Source organism: Rosa chinensis, chromosome 1 (genome assembly GCF_002994745.2).
Source record: "Rosa chinensis cultivar Old Blush chromosome 1, RchiOBHm-V2, whole genome shotgun sequence".
Classification (NCBI taxonomy): domain Eukaryota; kingdom Viridiplantae; phylum Streptophyta; class Magnoliopsida; order Rosales; family Rosaceae; genus Rosa; species Rosa chinensis.
This window is the reverse complement of record NC_037088.1, coordinates 8,839,087-8,862,850: the sequence shown is the minus strand read 5'-3', so window position 1 is coordinate 8,862,850 and position 23,764 is coordinate 8,839,087. Positions and strand designations below refer to the sequence as shown.

General features: G+C 39.7%; 2 protein-coding genes and 2 pseudogenes across 2 annotated transcripts; 2 read left to right on the top strand and 2 right to left on the bottom strand.

Moving 5' to 3' along the window:
* Window positions 1-649: 649 nt before the first annotated feature.
* On the bottom strand, window positions 650-7,064 carry LOC112194394 (annotated as a pseudogene).
* Window positions 7,065-19,183: 12,119 nt separating this feature from the next.
* On the top strand, window positions 19,184-21,422 carry LOC112200008. The gene is made up of 4 exons (XM_024341006.1): window positions 19,184-19,307; window positions 19,620-19,873; window positions 19,960-20,183; window positions 20,291-21,422. The coding sequence occupies exons 1-4, from the start codon at window positions 19,184-19,186 to the stop codon at window positions 21,420-21,422; spliced, it is 1,734 nt and encodes a 577-aa protein (XP_024196774.1).
* Window positions 21,423-21,455: 33 nt separating this feature from the next.
* On the top strand, window positions 21,456-21,827 carry LOC112199997. The gene has a single exon (XM_024340995.1). It carries the CDS (start codon window positions 21,456-21,458, stop codon window positions 21,825-21,827), a length of 372 nt encoding a protein of 123 aa, XP_024196763.1.
* An 810-nt stretch (window positions 21,828-22,637) lies between these two features.
* Window positions 22,638-23,386, bottom strand: LOC112199988 (annotated as a pseudogene).
* Between the last annotated feature and the right edge of the window lie 378 nt (window positions 23,387-23,764).

Genomic DNA, 23,764 nt, shown 5'->3' with positions numbered 1-23,764 from the left:
TCAGGTGGTTTCTTAGTGGCTGGAGTTCGAGAAATGAGGATGATGGCTTAAATGATTTGATTCATATGCATAATACAAGGGCGGGTATTTGAAGAAGATGGGCCAATGTTTAAGAGGTAAATATGATGGAATTGGTCTGTGATTCAATTGGTCTCTAAAAAGATGATGAGCGAATCAGAGATTTGGAGTAAGTTTTTGATGTGGGTTCTTCAGCAAATTGTGTTTTGGTTACTGGGTTTGTTGTAGTTTATGGTTTTGTGTTATTTATGTTACCAAAGATGATGTCTTTAGTGTTTGCAGGGATTCTGGGAATCTGGTTTGGGTGAGGAGTAAGGAGGGAGATGGAACCTGGGTTTTGGTTCTGGGATTTTGTTGATTCTTCTTCGACCTCCTCAAGAAGTAGAACCTGGGTTTTCAATCTTAATTCAATCTGCCCGTCTACAGCACAATTGTCATACAAGGGAAAAACCCTGCCCTTTTTACCATCTGTTCACTTGTAAAATTTGATTGAACATGTAGCTCAATACAGAAATCCAACCAAACTCGACAACTCCAACTTCAACTCTGTTCTACAGTACAAGATCGTGCATCATGAAACCAATTTGACCAAACTGCAGGCAGATTCAGCTATATAACCACAACACAAGAATAGGGAAAAATTGCTTACGACATACAAAACATGTCTTACATGACCAGTCTGACTACAATGTCAAGTTTCGACTCATACAGTAGAGTACAAAGATCCGACTTTTCAAATAAAATCCTCATGCAGTGCATCCTTTCTACTTTTAACCATTTGCAGGTATCAAAGATGTGCTCAACAAAATCTTTAGCATTGATATAGCTACAAAATATTCAACGAAGTCTCCAAGGGCATACATACACCACAGACAATTAGAGGCCAAGTTTAGAGAGAAGTTCACGCCATCTTGGAGTTTCTTCATCACAAATGCAAGTCACAGGGGAACATCGAACCCGACTGCCTCCAAACTGCACAAATTATTGCATGGAAATTAAACCCTAGCATCGAAGGAAACAACTGCCATTATCATAAAATCTGGTAACTCCTATGTAAGGCATGCACAACTTGAACATGCAGCTAAAAGCTGGGCAGAGAAACTTCAAAATGTTAATGTTCAAAAGACAGACTTGTCTATCCCCAGGGAAGGGCTGATGCCATCAATTCAAATTTCGAGCAATTATGCCAGGATTAATTGTTAAACCACTGACTAATTTAAAACTATTGATCAGTTCAGAACAATTTACATTTTAAATGCTTAAAACTTTCATGCTTATATATGTAGCCGTCATGTCTGCTAATTAATCTACAAAACACATTCAGACTCCTTTAAAACCCTTGGAAGAACAAATGTCAAATTCTAATTGGTCTTCCACATTCAGTTGTGTAGAAAACAAGCAAACTAGAGAAGCTCTAACCAATTCAGAAAGGGAAAAAAAAAAGATCATATTTTCTATGATATTTTACAAATAATGATGAAGAAACTACAGTACACCTCACATTGAACAGTCAATTTGCCAACCAATGGTATTTATTTTTTATGCCTTATACAGAGATATAGAAGCCAGAAGAATTTAGCTGCTTGAATGTGAAGGTGAGGGAAAGCAGAGCAAGCACTCTCACAAAAATTGGGATGTGAAGCCAAATCAGCTTCTATAACGTACATTGAAAATTACTAAATGAAAGATCAGGGCTCACCGCTCTCAGTTGTTGTACAGACTTGTAGAGGGCCTTTTTTGGCACACATATGACAATGGTGTAGTAATCTGCTTTTATTTGCCCATCACGTTTGCAATACACTGTACTTATAGTGGGTCCCTGCCAGAGCAACCATGTACATTGTTGGGAAAGGATCAGGATGTGACCAAGAGAAGACAAGTTACTATTGTCATACTGCAACTGGAATCTATTCGTTTGAAAAGAACTACATCTTAAAACTTTTCCTTTCAAGGAACTGCAACTTGAAATTAAGGTTCATCAGTAAAGTAAAGCTAAATAAATTCCAACTACACCTACAAACCAGCTAATGATGGCTGGCTAAGGACTCGCTCAGCCACTTCTTGTGCACTATTTCCCCTCATATTTGCAACCACCTGTGATAAATGAGTGAGAAAACAACAAACCCCTGAAGGTACAAACATATAGAGTTTTGAATGATGATATACGCACCGTATACTGACCCTCTGCCTTTAGATGTGCCTCCAATCTTTCCAGAATCTCATGTGTCGTTTCAAGTGCACTTTTCATTTTGAGCAAGGATCTCTTGCTTGCAACAAGAACTGCCTATAGAAAATTTAATTCCCATGTAAGAAAAGATTGGAAAAGAAAGTAGGATGCAGAACCAGCTCCTTCTAGTAAGCATCATAAGAGCAAGTTCACTCGTTAGGTCACCAGGTCAATTACTATGCACTGCTTTTTAGTGTTTATTTCCACCCTCTAGGTCACTGGCACAGTTTCCAAACTGACCTGGTCACCAGCATCATAAGAGCAAGTTCACCCGTTAGGTTACCAGGTCAGTTACTATGCACTGCTTTTTAGTGTTTATTTCCACCATTTGGGTCACGGGCACAATTTCCAAACTATCGTGGTCACCAGGTCAGTTTGTAGGTCACGAAAGTGACCCAGGTCAGTTTGGAAACTGTGCCTGTGACTCAGAGGGTGGAAATAAACATAAAAAGCAGTGAATTGTAAGTGACCCGGTGACCCAACGAGTGGACTTGCTCTAAGAATTATCAGAAAACATGCAAGATAAGTCATAACCCAGAAAGCTTACTTGACTTCGCAACACAACCCCTCCCTCGATCTCTTTCAAATTGTTTTCTTTCAGTGTTATCCCACTACTCACAAGGCCCAAAATTGCATCAGCTATCCCCATCTGCATATGAGAGAGACATATGGTATTTAATTATCTTTGACTTTCACCGATCGTAGTGAACCCCCTACCATCAAATGCAATGGCCAACCAGGCAACCACGTCAAACATTATACAAAAAGTTAAACACTGTTCCCATTATCAAGTAGCTAACTACAGAATCATTTTACTGGTGCCTCCCTAACTTTCTGAATGAGTGCAATTTCCAATAAGACAAAATTATGTTGATACACCAACTTATTTGAAGCAAAATAGTCAGAAATAGAACTAGACATTGAAAAATTGATAGCCTATGTTTTTCTCGAAAGGAATATTAAGATTGTATTTTATTATAATAAGAGCCACTAAAATGACTAGAACTTATATCCATGCTGGGCAAAATGCATCATGTTGACTGAGAAATACAACCACACAGAAGGCCAAAGAATGATGCTTCTAGTATCAAATCCCAACAAAACCGAATTCTTACCGCAGGAGCTGCCTCAAGTGCTTCATCAGCTGTGGAAAAACTCACATGGTCCAGTCCATTTTCTTTCGCAAATTTGGGACCCAACTGCAATGAAAGAAAAGGGAGAAATTAAAATTGAAATAGAATCCTTATTGCCAGAAAGATACAGACAATTGTTCCAGAAGACAAAAGTGAAAAAAAAAATACAATGAAATATTCTCCAACATACTGCTTACATAGGTGAAGCCAGTAGCAACTCGCAGAGGTTTCTCTCTAGTCCATTGAGGCATTTGTGCTAGCTTATTCAGTGAGTTAATGTTCTCAAAAATCCCATATTTTGGTATCTGAAAAAGAAAAAAAAAATCATGTTTGAAGACTACCGATGGTAAAATGAGTGAGATAGGGTTGGCTATTTGTAAAAAAAACAAATAAATAAATAAATCAGGGTCCGGATCAAGGGACATATAATTATCCACAATTTTTTACACTGCTTATGAGCCTTAGATTTTAAAATATTAAATGGTTTAGATTAAGTATGAGAATGACATGACATTATATTTATTCCCTAACATAAATAAATAAATTATTCTTTTCTGAAGAAAAAATAATATACAAAAATAAAGAACACTAGAATCAGAGCACGATAAAAAAAAAGTGAGAGCAGAATAACAAGAACTAGAAAACCAGATCCCCTTTCCTAAGCTTCATCCCCATCACCTTCCTCAAACTCCAAATATTGGAGTTGAGATTCTTGATGATCTGTGAATTGCCTCTGCGCACTTTTTTTTTTGTCTCTTTATATACGTCTATTACTTCACTAACACCAAACAAAGAAGAAAAAATCAAGGGACAGAAATCCCAGATTTCCAACCCCGTACAAGCTGAGGGAGGATTATGGGAAGAGTTTTTCTATTGGAACCTCCAAATTTACTCACTTGACCTCCTTGCTTTTTACACCTCCTATCAAATTTTCAAAAACTAAATTTACTCACTAAACCTCACTCAAGTTCCTGAAATAACCTCACTCATATAATTTGCAAACAAACTATTAATTACATATTCATTCCTTAATCAGATTACATAAATCTCTTATCCAATAAAAAAGAAACTCAAACACAAGGTATTGGGCTTTAAAAATTAATTTTTAATAAAAAAGAATTGTTTTTTTTAAAACTTTTTTCTCTCTTGTAAATGTGCAAAAAAAAAAAATGAAGAGTAGTTTTTCTTAATGCTTAATTATTTTCTCTATTTTCTGTACGTCATGATTAATTATTTAATAGTTTTTAGGTTTTTTTTTTTACTGCTAGCTCTTTTTTTTTTTTTTTTTTTGCAAATATAATGGATAGACTGGGATTTAGGTCATAATATGATTTCTTTTGTTATCCCGAACCAATATGCGTTCAACATATATGATGACAGGAATTTTTATGTCACATGATCTTGATTATAGTTTTAATTCTTATTAAATATATATAAAAGCTTTAATGAGTATGTAGTGAAATTGGAAAATGAAAATAGATAAGGAAAATAATAAGAATGCGATATAATATTATTGAATTGGAAAGTCTAGAGAAATTAAATATAATTTTTTTGGGTATAATTATTGTCCTTAATAGTCATTTTATAAGAGGTTATATATGTCATTTAATAATTCATAATAGAGTGAGGTCAATTGAGCAGATTTGGAGGTCTCAATAGAAACACTCTTATGGGAAGCATCAAAAAATTGCATATCTTGTGATTTTATTCTATCATATTCAATGAATATCAGGTACATTTGAATATTAGAGAACAAATATCTGAGGACTAATTCAATAACAGAAACACAGTTACCATGATTTAGGGGGGTGTATTCATTTAAGAGTGTACAAGATTTTTTTGTATTTTGAAAGTTTATAGGTATTCAATTGAGATTTTAAACAATCCTTTAAAATCTTGATGTATTCAATTAAGATTTAAAATTATCCATTCAAATATGCATATATTCAAAAGTATATGGATTTTTAAGGATTTCATTAAATGCTGGATTTTGGAGGATTTTATAGTTCTTTTTATACATATCAAAACTAAAAAACAATCCAACCACTTCCCAAGAGATTCTGATAGATTCTTTCTCACTCAAAAAATGAAGAAACTCTTCACCAACCAAAAAAAAAAAAAAAGAAGAAGAAGAATTAACTCTCTCAATAGGTGACACTCATCTATTTTGTTTCAGACCTATCTTCCCACTATCCTCCTCTGTCTCTGCTCTCATCTAATAATTTTTTTTATTTTTATCACTGTAGCTCTGGAAGCCTTAATCCTTCTAGCTAATTAAGCTCACTTTCATTGGTGTTGTTAAGATGATACATACACACATGTTTTTTTTTTTTTTAATCAAACCCGAAGTCGGGTGCAGATATATATTCATCTAAACCCAAAATAGACCATTACATATACACATGTTTCTTTTGTAAATTAGATATGAAATAAATTATGCCATTAGTTTACTGCTTTATTTTTTGTGTAATATTTTGGTTGATTAGTTTTCTCTTATTATTCATATATATATATATATATCATTATACACAACATAAAGAATGATAGATTGGCATATATATATATATATATATATATACACACATATATACATACAGGCCTTCTCTGCTAAGGATATCCTTAACTTAGTTTATGGTACGAATTTTCATATTTTGACCACTTTTCGATTATATATTCACATCTTAACCGTTTAGTTTTTAGGTATATATGAGTAGACCAGTTCTGAAAATTTTCAGCCAAATTGATGATTGTTAAAACATCCAAAAATGCAATTTACACGAACGGTTTAGGTTGGACAGATTCGGTTCGTTCGTGTAAATTGCAGTTTTGGATGCCTTAACGATCATCAATTTGGCTGAAAATTTGTAAAGATGATCTATACATTAGGACCTAAAAACTTAACGGTTAAGATGTGAATAAGTGATCGAAAAGTTGTCAAAATATAGAAATCCGTACTACTGTAAGCTAAGTTCAGGACCTCCTTAGCCTAGAAGGACTGTATGTGTGTGTGTGTATACTTTTTTGTCACTGATATAGTATTATAGTTGGATCCATACATCCATTGCTTTTAAAGAAGAAGAGAAAAAAAATAGCCTACCAAAAACATTATAAGGACTTGTAAAATCTAAACAAATACCAGTAAATCAATTCATTAGAATCAATCAGAGTCCATATAGAATTTAAACAATCCGTGAATTAAGTAAATCCATAGATTTTAAAATCTAAATTGAAGGAGATATTATAATCCTACTCACCATGTAAGAGTCTAGATATAGGTCAAAGAACAACAATGGTTTTTTTCTTTTCTTTTGGGGTTCTTGGTGCTCTGTTTCTTTAATCGTACAGTATCCTTCTATTCTTTTAATTCCATTCTTCTAATTCCACTATTATTTATTTTTGTATTATACTCTTTATAAAAAATAGTTTAATCCACTTTTGTTTATTTATGTTAGGGAATAAATATAATATATGCCATGTCATTCTCATACTTAATCTAAACCATTTAATATTTTAAAATCTAAGGGCTCATAAGGAGTGTAAAAAATTGTGTACAATTATGTGTCCCTTGATCGGGACCCAATAAATAAATAAATAAATATAAAAAATTTAAAAAAAAACTCACTGCAAGGGATAAGTGGCACTCCCCATACCCAAGAGCATCGTGAACAATGATAAGATCTTCACTCCCCTGAAAGAGTATTTAGATGAGTTGCTTTGACAAGAATTCCATCTGACAAGCATTATATATTGATGCAGTTTTTTTTACAGATATTTTAGATAACAAACAAAAGAAATAGCTAAAAGCTTGAAATAAATGGACAACATAACTACGCGTCGTCTTTGTGATAAAACATGCAGAATGAAAGACCCCCAACACACAAAGGCGAGTTCCAGTAACCACATCATAAATATTAATGCACATCATCATAGTAATTTGGGATAACAAACACAGGTAACAATGAATGATTTTCAAAAAAACAGACAACATGATTGCAAGTCATTATAAAACATAAACAAATCAAGAATCAAGCACAATTATACTCTTATTTCATCCATACTTTCCCTTCCATGCAATGATAGGTCCAAGGTACGTACCAAGAAATGAGGGTTTAACTACATCAGAATTGAAAGACTGACTAAAATTACAGACACAGCTTTGCACACCAGTACAAAGCACATGGGATAGATATACTTTTGGTGTCAATTACATAGCTCTCCAAGTTTAAAGAAAAACTTCCATTGCATACATAGTTATACACCCTATAACCAATCAACTACCCATTCCATATATTCAGGACCGGAGGACAACAAAAATACAAAAAGCAAGTTTTCGACACACTAGACAGCATATGGGATGGCTCAATTACATAGCTTTTGTTTTTCCCCTCCAAATTCTTCAGTTAAAATTTCATCACAGATATATAACTCTACTCCCTAAAACAAAAACTAGTATAAATCGAAAGAAAAGTAGATAGTGCAAGGTTAACACCTGTCCATATTCACTGACGGTGTCAAGACCGGTAATGCCAAGGTCCAAATCCCTAGACAACAACTTCCTCACAATGTCCTTAGGCCTTTGAAACCACCCTTCCAAATTAGACAGCTGCACCCAAAAAAAAAATTGAATTTGGGTGCAACATGCAAAAGAGGAATAAAAAATGGTGATGATAGATTGAGAGAGTGAATGACCTCAGGAATTTTAGCAACGTACTGGCAAGGATTGATGTGCTTGATGGACAGCTGGCAGTCCTTCAGGAGATCGAGAGTGTCGGCGGTGATGTGGCCTTCGTTGGGCAGTCCCAGCCGAAACTCGCTCCTCTCCTCCGCCGCCGCAGAACAGGTGATCTTGAAGGACGGCGAGGGAGAGGAGGAGAGGTGGAGGGAGTGAGTAAGAAAGAAGGGGCGTTTGGGTGGGTTTGCCGCCAACATGTTTCACAGATTGAGAGAGAACCGGCGGCTGTGAAGAGTGAGAGGTGGGAACAAAAAGTGCACAGGTGTTGTATAAGGTATGGTCTACTTCTACTTTCCTCTTGCACCACATTCTAGGCTTCTATTCGTTCTAGTATGGGATGCTTTCTCCTAGCCTTCAACATTATTCTAAAGCCAATGACAGCCTCAAATTAACTAAACATTTTCTTTTAATTTACAATTTCAATGAGCTTGTGATGTGATTTGACACTAGTTCATATTAAAGTGGTTGAATTTCACACAATTTTTATTAGTATTGAAAATTTTAAGTTTTGTTAAATTGATATTAATTTGACAAGGTTTTTTTTTTTTTTTTGAAATATTAATTTGACAAGGTTTATATGGGCAAACACTATTTTTTTGTATTAATCATTTATAAAATTTAGCAAATTGCCATAAGATACAATATTAGAGAAATAAGTGCCGTGCACAAGGCTTGGGTCTAGAAGATCCACGCGGACAAAAAAGTTTCCAAGCAAAAAGTCTAAGTCCGTGCGGGAGAATTTTTTTATTTTTTTTCTAAATTTTGCGTGTGGAATGAAATATAGGAATATCCCTTCAGGTATAATAGATAAGGATGAACCATTTTCCTTTTGTATTCATTACTGAGTTGAGAGAGAGAGAGAGAGAGAGAGAGAGAGAGAGAGAGAGAGAGAGAGAGAGAGAGAGACGGTGTTTGTAATAACCTGGATTTTCGTTTTAATTTTTATATTTTTGTGAAATTTATAAAAATCCAAGTTGGTATAAATTATCGTTTTGGTGCCTTGTTCTTATGTTAGTTGAGAAATAGAAATTATTTTGGACAATTATTAGCTCGGAATGCTTTGATTCAAGGGTTGACTTTTTAAACGTTATGATTCTGTGAAAACTTCTTTCACGAAAATAGTAGAGCGCGTCGATACGAGTTCGTGGACATGCGGAACGTGAAAATCGGTGTTCATATGAAGAAGTCATGGCCAACGGAAAAAGTTTCCATTTTATTTTTGGATAAATAAAAAAGTTTCAGAAATTTTAAGAAAAATCCTAGTTTCCGAAAAAGGAAACCGAGTTTCTCCCTCACTCTCTCTCTCCCTGAGCCGGAAATCGCCTCAGCTAGTTTTCAGGCCATATACCTCGGCCGTCCGGCCACCATTGGACTTTCTTGCTAGTTGCTATATGTGGTCGATTTTGTCCATAGTTTGAATTGCTAGTTGCTGGTTGCTATATTAGAAGTCAGGTGCTAATATGAACTTTCTTGCTAAGACTAATAGACACCAACTCATTTATCTGATTTTCACACATTCTGAAAACTACTGCTATGTGTCCCAAGGCATGCTCAGAACCATTACTAAGATACCTATCATAGATGAGATCACATTTTGGTAGTGGCTTCATGATTATCAAACTAGTTTCAAAATTATATATGTATCCTAATTTCAATACTCGATCTATGACTTTTATATAGACACCCTGTCTTGTTAGATGCTCCACCTACTGGGAAAAAAAATAAAATAATAAGAGTTTGTTTGCCGGTTGTAGTGATTAATGATCTAACAATTTTCAAATGGCATTTATATTATAGTTTCAAGACGACATGGATGATTTGCTACACACCCTTACAAAGTTTCACTATTTCAGGGACGACTTTTGTGTAGCTGACAGTGAGATAATTAGGAAGAAGAATTAAAGTAATGAACAATATTTAGGTGATGCAAGTTGTGGTCTCTTTTCTTTCAAGTAATGTAGGTAGTCGCAACATGATGAAACTCAATCCTATAATGCAATGCTAATAGATCAAGGTATCTGGATACTATAATCAAGTTTCCTACTGGGAGAAATTGGTGCCCCAATATATATAGACCTTCTCTGCATAACACTTCTTGTCTCCATACATCATGACAGTTGAATTGCTTTAATTAATTTCAATGAAAATTTGTTTGAAGTTTTCCAGGCACCTACTAGGTCTTGTGTTGATAAACAATTCCTTGTATTGGTGAGGACGCTTCAAGAATTGACTTTTTTTAGCAGTTAGAATATGAGATAATTGGCAAACATAATTAAGAAATGCTGGAGTGCGGGAGAATTTTTTTATTTTTCTAATTTTTGTGTGTGGAATGAAATGACAGGAATATCCTTTCAGTTATAATAGATAAGGATGAACCATTTTCCTTTTGTATTCATTACTGAGTTGAGAGAGAGAGAGAGAGAGAGAGAGAGAGTGTGTGTGTGTGTGTGTGTGTGTAATGACCTGAATTTTTGTTTTAATTTCTTGTATTTTTGTGAAATTAATACAAATTCAAGTTGGTATAAATTATCGTTTTGGTGCCTTATTCTTATGTTAATTGAGAAACAGAAATTATTTCGGACAATTATTAGCTCGGAATGTTTCGATTTAAGGGTTGACTTTTTAAACGTTAAGATTTTGTGAAAACTTACTTGCACAAAAATTGTAGAGCGCATCGATGCGAGTTCGTGGACATGCGGAATGCGAAAAATAGAGTTCGTATGAAGAAGTTATGGCTAACGAAATTTTTTTTCATTTTTGGATAAATAGAAAAATTTCAGAAACTTTGAGAAAAACCCCTAGTTTCCGAAAAAGGAAACTGAATCTCTCTCTCACTCTCTCTCTTACCTTGTTTGTCTGGCCACAATTGGACTTTCTTGCTAGTTGCTATATGTGGTCGATTTTGTCCATGGTTTGAATTGCTAGCTGCTGGTTGCTATATTAGAAGTCACGTGCTAATATGGACTTTCTTGCTAAGATTAATAGACACCAACTCATTTTTCTGATATTCACACATTCTGAATACTACAATGTGAAACAAGTCATGCTTAGAACCATTACCAAGATATCTATCATAGATGAGCTCACATTCTAGCAGTGGCTTCATGATTATCAAACTAGTTTCAAAATTATATATATCCTAATTTCAATACTCGATCTATGCCTTTTATATAGACACCCTGTTGTTTGGACCCAAAATGAGCATTTTGGACTGACAAGGTGTGTCTTGGAGAAATTGAGCCAATGTTAGTGGCTCAAGCTATATATTGTCGACCAGGTCGAAATATATTATTTAGAGGCTAAATAAAGCCTACTATGGAAGATTATACGAGCTGCAAGAAAAGGAAATGATGGAAGCATGGAAATGAAAAGTCAACTTTAGCACATTTTCCTACTTCGACTAGGAGAAACCGAGCTAAACATGGAAGGAGGGACGGAAGACTAACCAAATGAAATCCAAATGAGCTAAACCTGTCCAGATTAATTCTAGACATCCCAAGGATCATTTCTTATGAAGAGTTCCAGAGCTAGTTATGAGTGGAAAGCCTTCAAACAATCAGTCCAATTTTCTGCAGAAGCAAAACTGGAAAACTGGACCTGTAAGGAGTCCAGCAGCATTTTCGGCCCAACCACATGGAAGAAAGCTCTGAAAATTTGCCACAATGATCTACACTCATTTTGGATAATTTGATATGAAGAAGTCGAAGGCCCATTATGATCTCTTGGTGGAGATATAATTGAAGGAATAAAGGAGCCGAAAGTGCTTCCTTACACTACTAGCAAAAAGAGCTATACACACTGATTGAAATCAGTGGGTATAAATCCTAATAGCAACTGAAATCTGTATGGGAAGCCCCATGGCTACCCTATACTCACAGATGTTACGTCTGTTCTATTTGGTGGGGTGGTCTTTGGCCTTCCCCCACAGATAAAAAAAGTCAGTGTGAATATTTAGTGCTATACACCAATATACCATTAAAAATCTTTGGTATTTAAAATCAGTGTGAGAACTGATGAGATTTAAAAAAATATAAAAACTCAGCTCTTTTATACTATTATAATTTTAGCATTTTTTTTTAATTTACATAATATGATATAATATAATTATATTTAGTGATAATAATTAGATCTCGATCTCGATCTCGTCTCTCTCCCTTTTCTTGAGCTTCCTGTAAGTCTCTTCGAGGTTGACGATTAGGAGGAAGGTCTTGGCAAACTTATCGATTTTGGGGACATTATAATTCTATGAGACGTAGAATCCGACCAAAATTTCTTCAAAGTAATCAAACATGATATAACCATAACCAAACATGAGAAAAAGACCTCAAAGGAGACATGGTTTCACATGACCAAACTCGGAAGTAATGGAGACTTACAACTGGAATAGTAGAAGAAATAGATCGGCTATTGCGAGTGTGAAAATGGATGAATCTGGGTTTGGTGCAAAGTATGCTGCAAAGAGTAGTAGGAGTGTGAAAATGGGTGAATCTGGGTTTGGTGATAAGTATGGTGAAAAGAGTGAAACTGGGTGAATTTGGAATTAAACATAAAGTGTTATCTGAAGGTTCAAATATCATACCCAGAGAAACCTTAAAACATGGATTGTTGCAAATATTAAGTTGCAATACCAGCAATTTGAGAGAAAGAGTACAATTTGTTGATACCCAATTGATAGAAATGGTGCAAGGAGATGGGTTGGGGAGGTTGATGGCAACAATGGCATAGGTTGGGACTTTGGTGGGAATGAAGATGAGAGAGGGCAGAGAGAAGAGAGAGAGAGGGCAAATCATGTTTTTGATCTAGATCTGAAATCTATAGTGGCTAAAGGAGGCTGGAGTTTATGGAAATGTCTTACACTCAGATATCAGTAAATATTATTTTATTTACACAGATATCAGTGAAAATCATTTCAAACTGATATCAGTGAATATTATCTTATTCACACAGATATCAATCGATGTTTTCATACCGATATCAGTGAATATTATCTTATAGATATCTATTAATGTTTTTATACACAGATATCAATAAATATTATCTTATTTACACAGATATCTATAAATACAATTTATTTCATGATTGAAATCTCAATGTGTTAATTTTATTACGTACAGATTTCTGTGTATATAGTTATAGTCATGGATATCAGTGTAGGTTAAGAAATACTAATTTAAAGTCTTACACAGATATATGTGTGTCTTCTTTATTCATACACACATCCGTGCATACAATGATAATAAATATTCTGGTGGTCCCAATCTAGCATATTAGATACAGATATCTGTGTCAGTTAATCTTTCACACAGATATCTGTCTAAAATAATCATTCATACTGATATCTGTAGCTAATATAAATTAGTATGACAAAAATCAGGGTGCATTGATTGTTTTGCTAGTAGTGTTATCTCCAAAATTCATCATTCCTTATCTCCAATTAGCGTCTCCTTATCTCCTTATCTCCGAAATTAATCATTTCTTATCTCCAATTAGTGCTCCACTATCATTTGTTTAAGGCCAACCACTTTGGCATGGTAGCCTATAAATAGAGGTTACAATGAAACACTTCAACAGACAATTCATCACAACAATCTCTAAGATTATCCAAGCCTCTCTAGAGCAACATTCTCCTTCTCTTACCGGTAGTCACACTCCAGTCCTAGTCTCCTCAAGAGCTGACTGTCAGTGCCACCAAACCTTCCAGCCAAGCTAAAGTCACGCTTTAGCAAGTTCTCCTCACTTCCTAGTAGTTCTCGCTCTGCTCGATCTACAACATCGAGTATCGATTGTGATTTTGAAGAAGCTCAGCAAAAGTCCTCGCCACGAGGCACAAAGAATGCCACGACGGGGTTGGTGCTCTCCTCGTCCACAATCGCTTGAAAGAAGTCAGGTCAAGGGACACCCCCAACGACAGCACCCGAACGGTGCTGGCACGCCCGCGCAAGAAAAGAGATTGTTGACCAGCTCATGGAAAACTGGAGCCAAACAATTTGGCACACCCGGTGGGACCTACTGCGAGCTGTAAATCACACCACTATTAAGGAGATGACGTTAGTAAGGGGTTGTGAATCATAACGGAATAGGTGAAGTCTCTTTTGTTAATATTGACCTAAACTCCTTATTGGTGCCTAGTTCAGGTCCCTTAAGGTTAAGGGCGGTTTTTATTAACACTTGTTGAACTGTCTTCACACTTATGATCTTTCTCATCTTAGTAAGTATAACCTATATGAAATGGTGTCTAGAAAGGGGACAACGTTCATAACAGGTTATTGAATCCAGAAGTGCGTGCAAATGGGCCTAAACCACTATGTGAGAGTAGTTCATGCCAAAATGGATTCTGCCTCTTTTGTTCGCCCTCCCCCACCTGGCCATTTCAGTAAGGCTACCCAAAGGATTTGAAAGAAAGTTTGTGTCTAGGCGACTATACTTGGGCCGCAAGTCTAAACCTTGATTCACAGTGTCTTATTAAATTTAGCTACTTATTCAATTCAGACTTCCAGAAGCCATTGGGAAGTCAAGCGCAAACCCTTATAAAAAGGTTTACGTTAACTGCCCGAAACATAAGACCTCCAGTTACAGACCACACTCGCGTGCAGACTGTCGTGGTCTTTCCGAAGAATAGGTAATCCAAAGATTTTCTCCCCACCCTCCATCGATAGAGATGTCAACTGAACGAGGAGGAAATCAACATCCTACTACTGAAGGCGAGAAAGTTCCCACTGCCCAGCCTAATCAGGCTGGCGATACGTCTAGCATCACCCAGGTAGCCATAAGCGCAGTTACAACTATTAACTTTGTGCCTATTCTCGTTCCAGGAAAATGCGACCATAGAAGAGCGGCTTAATATCCTTCAACAGAATTCTGCCGCATACCATGAGAAGATGGAAAAAGCCTTTGCGGAGGACCATCGACGGCTTGATGAGTTCACGATCTCGGTCAAGAGGCTTGAGCTAGGGGCACAACAAACACAAGGGCAATTGGACGGCATGAACCAAAAAATGCAGAAGAACCACGAAGAGCTGTTGGTTGCAAGCAAACACATCGCTTCAGAAGTCGCGATGATTCGCAAAGAAGGATCCAACATCACGACCCAAGTGGCCATGCAGAAGGCTGACCTTGATCAGGCTAGAGAGGTTCTACATTAAACACTAGGAGATCCTAGTGCCATTCTAGGCTCTCTAGGTCAGTCCCCCATATCTGGCAAGTACATACCACCAAATGCTCGAGAAAAAGCAAGCGGCGGCAGTACAGCCACATCCGCTACTGCCGCATCAGTCAGAGGTAAAGAGACTACTCTGGCAACGGGTGGGAAGAACAACGCCGCGTTATCAGTCACGCAAGGGACCAGGACTTTGAAAATCAATGAAGGGGCCTTTGTTGATCATAGCCCGTTTCCCAATATGACAGCGACGGAGTTGAATACGTGCACCACGATCCACCTCCAGCAAGCCATTATGGTATCGATCGGGTTGAAAGTCCAGCGAAGGTCACCGCAACCACAAAGGGTCAGCCAGGAGTGAGTTTTACGTCGCAGACGTCAACCCGACACAAAATGACCCATGGAGGCGGCGTATCTTTGGTTAATCAGGCTTCACAGGCCCCACCGCTGATCTGGCCAGTTGATGATACAGTGGTTCACCCACCTCCTCCTGATCCAAGATATGTAAGGAGAGAGGATGTAGAAGCAACGATCAGGGCCGCGAACCAGAGGCCTAACCTGGAGGAGGCCTACCAGGGGCCCTTCCCACCGCATATTACACTGACACCATATCCTAGGGGATATAAGAACATTACGTTCTCTACTTTCTCGGGAGAGGAAGTCGAAAATGCCGCGGCCCATTTGGTTAGGTTTCAAGTACAGTGTGGCCAGTACCAGAACGACGACAATCTGAAGTGTAACATCTTCGCTACTTCTTTATCGGGGTCTGCCTTCACCTGGTTCACTAAGCTGCAAGTACAGTGTGGCCAGTACCCGCGATGGAGAAGCTGTTCAAGGAAACCTTCTGGACTATCGAGCTGGAAGTAGATCTGGCTTCACTCACTCAGATGGCTCAGCAGCTAACTGAATCCGCTGTCATGTACCTTCAGCGCTTTCAGATCCAGAAAGGGAAGTTGAACGTGATTCTGCCGGAGAAAGAACTGGTGAAGTTGGCAATCAAAGGCTTAGAGCCCCGCCAATGCAAAAAACAGCATGGAAGCATGTTCAATTCCATGGGGGAACTGATCACAGAAGTAGGAAGTTTCGAGCACTTGCTCAGGGAGATGGATGCTATGAAAAACGCCTCGAAGGGGACATACATCCCAGGGAAACGCCAAATAGTGGTTGCGCTCAGCCATCAATCCAGTCCCTTTGATCCTTACTACAAGAGTGAGGAATCTAGTACAGCAGAGGCTGACGAGTCTGAAGAAGATGAGATAGCTGCGCTGGAACTCACCGGAAAAAAGGCTTCAACGCTAAAGCAACTAAAGCTGTGCAAAGAGCCGGTAAAGCTCAAGTCGGTGGTTTTCACCAAACCAGAGTTCGCAAGTTATACTTACGACGCGAACAAAGCGCTTGAAGTCTTGGATGAAATGATTGCCGCGAAGATGGTGAAAACCGACTTTGCCTATTTCCCAAACCAGAGCAGCTAAGAGGGAAGAAATACTACAAACTCCATAATATGTGGAATCATAATACAGCCTATTATGTTAAGCTAAAGGATCAGATCCAAATCTGGTTAAATAACGGTAGTTTGCAAGTAGAGGCGCCAACAACAGCAGCAGCGTTGGTGGACCTAGATCCCTTATCAGATACTGGCATCAACATGGTGGACGTGGCATGGGGTGAAAAAGATCAGCAGAATCAAAGTCCAGATCACGTGGCTAAGTATTTGTAAGGGCTGGAGACAAAGCCGCGAAGCAGGAATCCAAGACTCGTTTACCCATCGTCCTATGCTCGTGGTGCAAGGAAGAATGTGACACTCAAGCCCTACATGAGGAAAAATCCCAGACTGTCCACTTTGGAACTCTATCGCCAATACGGTTAGTATCATCCTCTAGAAACTTCTAACCATGCAGCCCAAGAGTACACAGTGGTTCAGAAACTCTTTCTCCAAGGGACTCAAACTTATTCAAAAAGTTGAAGACCGCGAGGGAAAAAGGGCAAGCAGATAAGCGGCAAGGGGTTTTAACCAGACCTTACATTCCACCAGTGTCGATGTCCTCCATCAAAGAAGGGAGATGGTATACACAGAAGAAGGGCAAGGCGGTGGAGATGAGCTCTTCAAGGAAGAGAAAACTCCAGCGGAGGTTAGGAGAAGCAAAGAGAACCTTGGAAGCACTGGATCAAGGACTGACCAAACCATCGATTACTGAAACCTCCAGAAGAGTATCAGAGACAATTGGAGGCGCTGGCCTCCATGAGATTCGTTTCCCCGTAAGTTCAGAAACAGTAGCCCAAAGTATCGCACAAAGAGCAAAAGCCACTTGCCCCCAAGAGCAGCACTTAGGAGAAGTCCCTAGTTCCCGCGAGGCAAGAACCGCCGCCAGCTCGTAAAGTCAATGTTTGGCGGAGAGTATCTCGCGAAGGAAGAAATAGCGAGCCTTCCATCTTTGACAGGCTGGGGGGCAAAGACAATCAGTCAGCGATTGTGCAGAAAGTTCAAAGCTTGGTGGTCGCTCTCCCAGAGGAAGTGCCAGCGGTGAAACAAATTTTAGAGTCACTGAACCAGGTTCCCATGGTACAGGAGCACGAACAAGCCAAGGCGGTGATCCCCGCAGAGGAATCATTGGTTGCTTTAATGGTTAAACGGTTCAACGCCGATATCCCAGCAGATGAACCCAAGCTCAATCTTGATGATGACATGGACGAAACAGAAATGGTGGATACCTCTTGCAATATGGTTTATGTGCTCCCTACTAAGTATGCTTTACCAGTCGCTACGCAGGAATGCGTAGAAGCTGACACGATTGGAGAACAGCAGTTGCAGATCACTTCAGCTGCAACAACGCTGGTGAAAGAAGCAGTGTTCCTTGAGACTGAAGATGCTAACAGCAAGGGTTTCTTCATGAGCTTCACAAGACCCACACCTGCCATGGTGCAGCACATGCGACCTTTATATATCACAGCAAAAATTAATGGGACTAAGGTCAGCAAGATAATGGTTGATACCGGACCATGCATCTGCTAGGGATCAAGAAAGAGAAGATCCAATCCACGTCCCTTACGCTAAAGAACTTCACGGGGACTGTGACCAAAACATTGGGTTTGATTTTCCTACGAGTCAATGTGGGTCCAGCAGAAGGGGTTTACGCTTTCTTTGTTACAGATTACTATGCGGAATATAGCGCAATTCTGGGCTGCGACTGGATCCACAGGAGTTATTGTGTCCCATCCACTCTTCATCAGGAGCTGATCATATGGGACAGAGTCGCGGACACGGGGGAAATTGTTAAAGCAGACCCGCGACCTTTTTCTGTGTCCGCCAGCTACGTGGACGCAAGGTATTACCTAGAACCAATCTTTCCTTTACAAGTCATTGGTATTGATGATAAGGGCCGCCCCATAGCGGTGACGACCTCTGAATTGGCACAATGGGGGCTCGCGGTTGCAAAAAATGACCTCGAAAGGCCTGGATATGCTGTGCCATCTCCAAGTGTTAATTAATGGATCACGAACTCATGGAGGAAGAGGTAGAGGCCTTCCATTCCTTGTACGAGAGGCTATCCTCATACTTGGTGGAAAAAGAGGCCTATGATCGAGTCGAGACCTTAGAAATTGTTAATGAAGAGTTCACGGTCCAAGAAGAGGAGGAAGAAGAGATTCAGCTTGCTCCAGCGGCATTGGATGACACACCTCCGAAGGTTAGGGACCCTACTGAAAAGGTTAATCTGGGAACAACTGATGAGCCTATAGAAGTGGCTATCAGCACTTACTTAGAGCCTAGCGAGAAACAGAGGCTCGTCGAATTATTGTTGGAATTCAAGGAATGCTTCGCGGAAAAATACGAGGACATGCCAGGCCTATCACCAGACTTGGTATGCCACCAACTACCAATGCTGCCTGATAAGAGGCCTGTGAAGCAAGAGCCGTGAAGAATGAACTCGGAGACCCAAGTTCTGGTCAAAGAGGAAGTCGAAAAGATGCACAAGTCGGGCATTATCAAGGTAGCCAAGTACAATAAGTGGCTATCCAATATAGTGCCTGTTCGCAAGAAGAATGGTAAGATGAGGATCTGCGTGGATTACAGAGACCTTAATTTGGCTATACCTAAAGACGTCTACCCCATGCCTGTTGCGGACATGTTGGTAGACGCAGTTGCAGGGCCCGAACTGTTGTCTTTCATGGACGGCACAGCGGGATATCACCAAATTCTAGTCGCGGAAGAATATAGACACAAGACCGCATTCCACTGCCCTGGGTTCACAGGAGTTTTTGAATATGTAGTCATGCCTTTTGGACTGAAGAATGCTGGAGCAACATATCAAAGAGCCATGAACCTGATCTTCCATGACATACTTGGGAAGACCTTAGAGGTTTACATTGATGAAGTCGTCGTGAAGTCTAAGAAGAGTGGAGATCGCTTCACGGATCTTAGAAAAGTTTTCGAGCGCATGCGGCTACACAAGCTAAAGATGAATCCCGCCAAGTGCGTTTTTGGAGTTCAGGCAGGCGATTTCCTGGGATTCATTGTCCATCAAAGGGACATTGAGGTCCCTGAGGATAAGGCAAACGCGGTCATCAACGCATCTCCCCCCGAACGAAGAAAGAATTACAGCTACTACTGGGTAAGATCAACTTTTTGCGACGATTCATTTCTAACTCTGTGGGCAAAATCTAGCCGTTTTCCCCACTGTTGAAGTTGTATGGACAGAACGAGTTTGTGTGGGAACCTAAACATCAAGAGGCTTTCGACAAAATCAAGGCCTATCTGGCGAGCCCACCAGTGCTTGTTCCTCCCGGAGCTGGATTTCCATTAAAGTTGTATGTTTTAGCAGCTGAGGCTTCCATTGGCAGCCTCCTCGCTCAGGATGATGAAGAGGGTGTCGAACATGCCATCTTTTATCTCAGTAGGACACTCACAGATTACGAAGCAAGGTACACTCCAAAGGAAAAGCTGTGTCTTACATTATACTTCTCAGCATGCAAGTTGCGGCATTACATGTTGTCCTTCACTAGTTGCATCATTGCTCAAACCGATCTAGTCAAGTATATGCTATCGCGACCTATCCTGAGAGGCCGTATTGGCAAGTGGGTGCTCGCCTTATCAGAATTCTCGCTACAGTATGCCCACAAAAAGCAGTAAAGGGGCAAGCCATCGCGGACTTTCTGTCACATCACCTTATGCTGGATGTCCCCGCGGTTAGAGATTTAGAGGTCGCTGCCACAACTTTAGATCGCCCAGATTTGGCGTGCTTACCAGAGTACGTCGCGCTGTATCAAGCCACAGTCTCACTCCAGCCCTGGGTGTTATATTTTGACGGGTCAAGAACGGATACGCTAGCAGGAGCAGGAATTGCACTGGAGAATTCGGCTGGAGATCACTTTTCGTACTCATTCCAGTTGGAGTTTCAATGTACCAACAACCAGGCAGAATATGAGGCCTTAATCATAGGCCTAGAAGTACTGCTGGAAATGGGAATCAGAGATGTACAAATACTTGGCGATTCTTTCTTGGTTATCAATCAGTTGTGCAATGAGTTCAGATGCAATAGCTTCACGTTGGTCCCTTATTGGAACAGGACATTAGAACTGTCGGACCAATTTGATAACGTACATCTTGAGTACATTCCTCTCGAGCGAAATTTTGCTGCAAACGAGTTGGCCCAGCTGGCAACAGGGGTAACATTGAGATATGGCGTGCGGGAGAGAATCCTTAAAGTTGAGCGTCGCACGCTTCCTTCATGGATGGCGAGAAGAGATCCTCCAGACGATACCTCAGTCGCGACCCTGGAATCCATTGACGTGGATTGGCGCATCCCTTTGATCAATTATCTCAAGCATCCTGATCAGACCACGGATAGGAAGATTCACTATCTTGCCCTTAACTACTTCCTCAGAGGTGATGAACTTCGCAGACGAGGAGAAGATAACGTGGATTTCAGATGTGTTTATGGCCAGAAAGCGAAACAACTCATAAGCGAAGTTCATTCTGGCATTTGTGGCGCTCACCAAGCAGGTCCAAAGATGCGATGGTTGCTCAGACGACATGGATATTTTTGGCCTAGTATCTTGAAGGATTGTATCGCGTTCGCTAAAGGTTGTTTGGACTGCCAAGCTCATGGGCCGGTCCAGCATGTTCCTAATATTCCAATGCAGCCCATTATACAGCCTTAGCCTGCAAGAGGATAGGCGCTGGATTTAATTGGGATGATTCACCCACATTCATCACTTCAACACAAGTTCATCAACATCGCGACTGATTTCTTTACAAAGTGGGTTGAAGCAGAACCTTTGAAGGAAGCATCTGGTGGCACGTTGCGACAATTCCTATTCAGAAACATCATCTGCAGATTTGGGATCCCAGAAGTTTTTGTTTCGGACCCGGGGGCAGCTTTCATGGGTGGTGAAGTTGATAAATTGACAAGAGAATGGGGAATACAGTTCATCCATTCCAGTCCTTACTATGCTCAGTCTAACGGTCAAGCGGAGGCCAGCAACAAGATCATTATCAATTTGCTGAAGAAGATGTTGGAAGCTAATCCACGACAGTGGCATGAGACACTTTATGAAACTCTTTAGGCCTACCGCACCTCTAAACGGAATCCCACCGCGACAACACCTTATGCTTGGATGTTTGGCCATGATGCAGTCCTGCCGTTGGAAGTCAACGTCCAATCATTACGAGTTCAAAAACAACATCATCTCATTGGAGAAGACTACGTTCAGGCTATGTGGCAGAAACATGAAGACCTTAGCGAAAGCGCTTGGAGGCTTTAGATAGTTGGTCATGGAAAAGCAACGAGTCGCTCGCGCCTATGACAAGCGGATGCAGGGAAGGAGTTACAGCGAAGGAGAGTTGGTTTGGAAAGCAGTTCTCCTGCTTGGAGAAAAATTAGATGGTCACGGCAAATGGACTCCAAGATGGGAAGGCCCGTACATCATCTATAAAATCTTATAGAAAGGAGCTTTTCATCTCAAGGACCTGGATGGAGATGTCCATCATAACCCTATCAATGGGAGATACTTGAAGAAATACTTTCTCAATGTTTGGGACTCGGAGGAGTCATAGACAGTTTATTCGCATAAGACATGGGGGACAATTCTAGTGTTCCTACACTCGCAAAGCCCATTCATGAAGACCTGTTTTTGAGACCCATAATCATTTCTTCGCTATGCCTAGCAACACTAGGGGGCAACACTATACAATACTAAGCCGAGTCGGCTTTAGAAAATTTTTACAGCTTTGTATATGAATATTCATGCTATTTTATTTAAAAAACATAAAAATAAAAATAAAAATAAAAATAAATAAATAAATAAATAAATTATAGATACAACTCTTAGGGGGCAATTCTAGTGTTCCTACACTCGCGAAGCTACTAAGCTGAGTCAGCAGCTCCGGAAAATATTTCCAGCTTTGCCTTCGCAGGAAAGGCTGAGCTCAAGGGAAGTGTGAGAGCCACCACCGTGACCGCCACCTCCATCGGAAGTAGTCTTCATGTTGCCAAAGATGTCCTCACCATGCACGAGAAACAGTGGAAGGGTTTCAATCTCCTGGTGATCTTCCCCTCGTTGTTCCATGAAAGTTTGTTGTCCATTCATGTCAAAGAAAGTAGAACTAGTTCCCTCTCCAGCTGAGATTGAACAATCCCTAGAACTCTTCTCCATGTTCATAGATCCATAACCACCATAGTTCCCCATCTGCCGGTTAAAAGCAATCATCACACCAGCTAAAGAAGCAGAAGCAGGTGCAGAAGATCTGAAGTTAATATACTGATCCTCATGTTTCTAATTGGTAACATTATCATTACGAACAAGCCCGATCTTTGCATGGGAACATGAACATCCGAAGTGGACCTCTTCTTCTGCTTCTCCCGAGCCCTTTGGTTCGTGAACCAATAAAAGACGTTCTTGCCCTCGATCTTGCTGTACCATTTCTGCTGGAGACAGATCCTCTGAATATGCTCTATAGTTGGGGACCTAACTCCCTTGTTGTAGAAAAGCTCCTTGAGGATTCTTATCTGATCTGTAGTGGGAATCCACCTAGTACTGCTCTTCTTGCATAGCATGTTAGCACTACTCCCGGCTGCTTTGTTACTTCCTTCATCCTCGGTTGGTTGTCGGTTTTGTGGTTCCATTGGTGATGGATTGAGAGAATGTGAGAATTGAAGAGTGGTGATGATGAGTAATTAAGAAAGATTGCTGTTAGAAATATTGGAGTTGATGAAATGGTTTTGGGATTGGAGATTTGGGTTTATAATGTGGAGGAAGATATAGGCATGCAAATATCCACCCTTGGATGGACGGTCGAAGAGAAGAGTCAAACTGAGTGTCAGTAAAGCGTGATTAAAGTTTCCCTAAATCTCGGAAAAGAAGGGATTATTGGCGCGTGGGGAAAACCGAACGGTTTTCGAGGAGGTAACTATTCTATTCACGAGATTATTGTTCACGACCGTTGTTTTTCAACGAGTGATTAGTGCCTTAAATCTTGGAAAAGAAGGAATTATTGGCGCTAA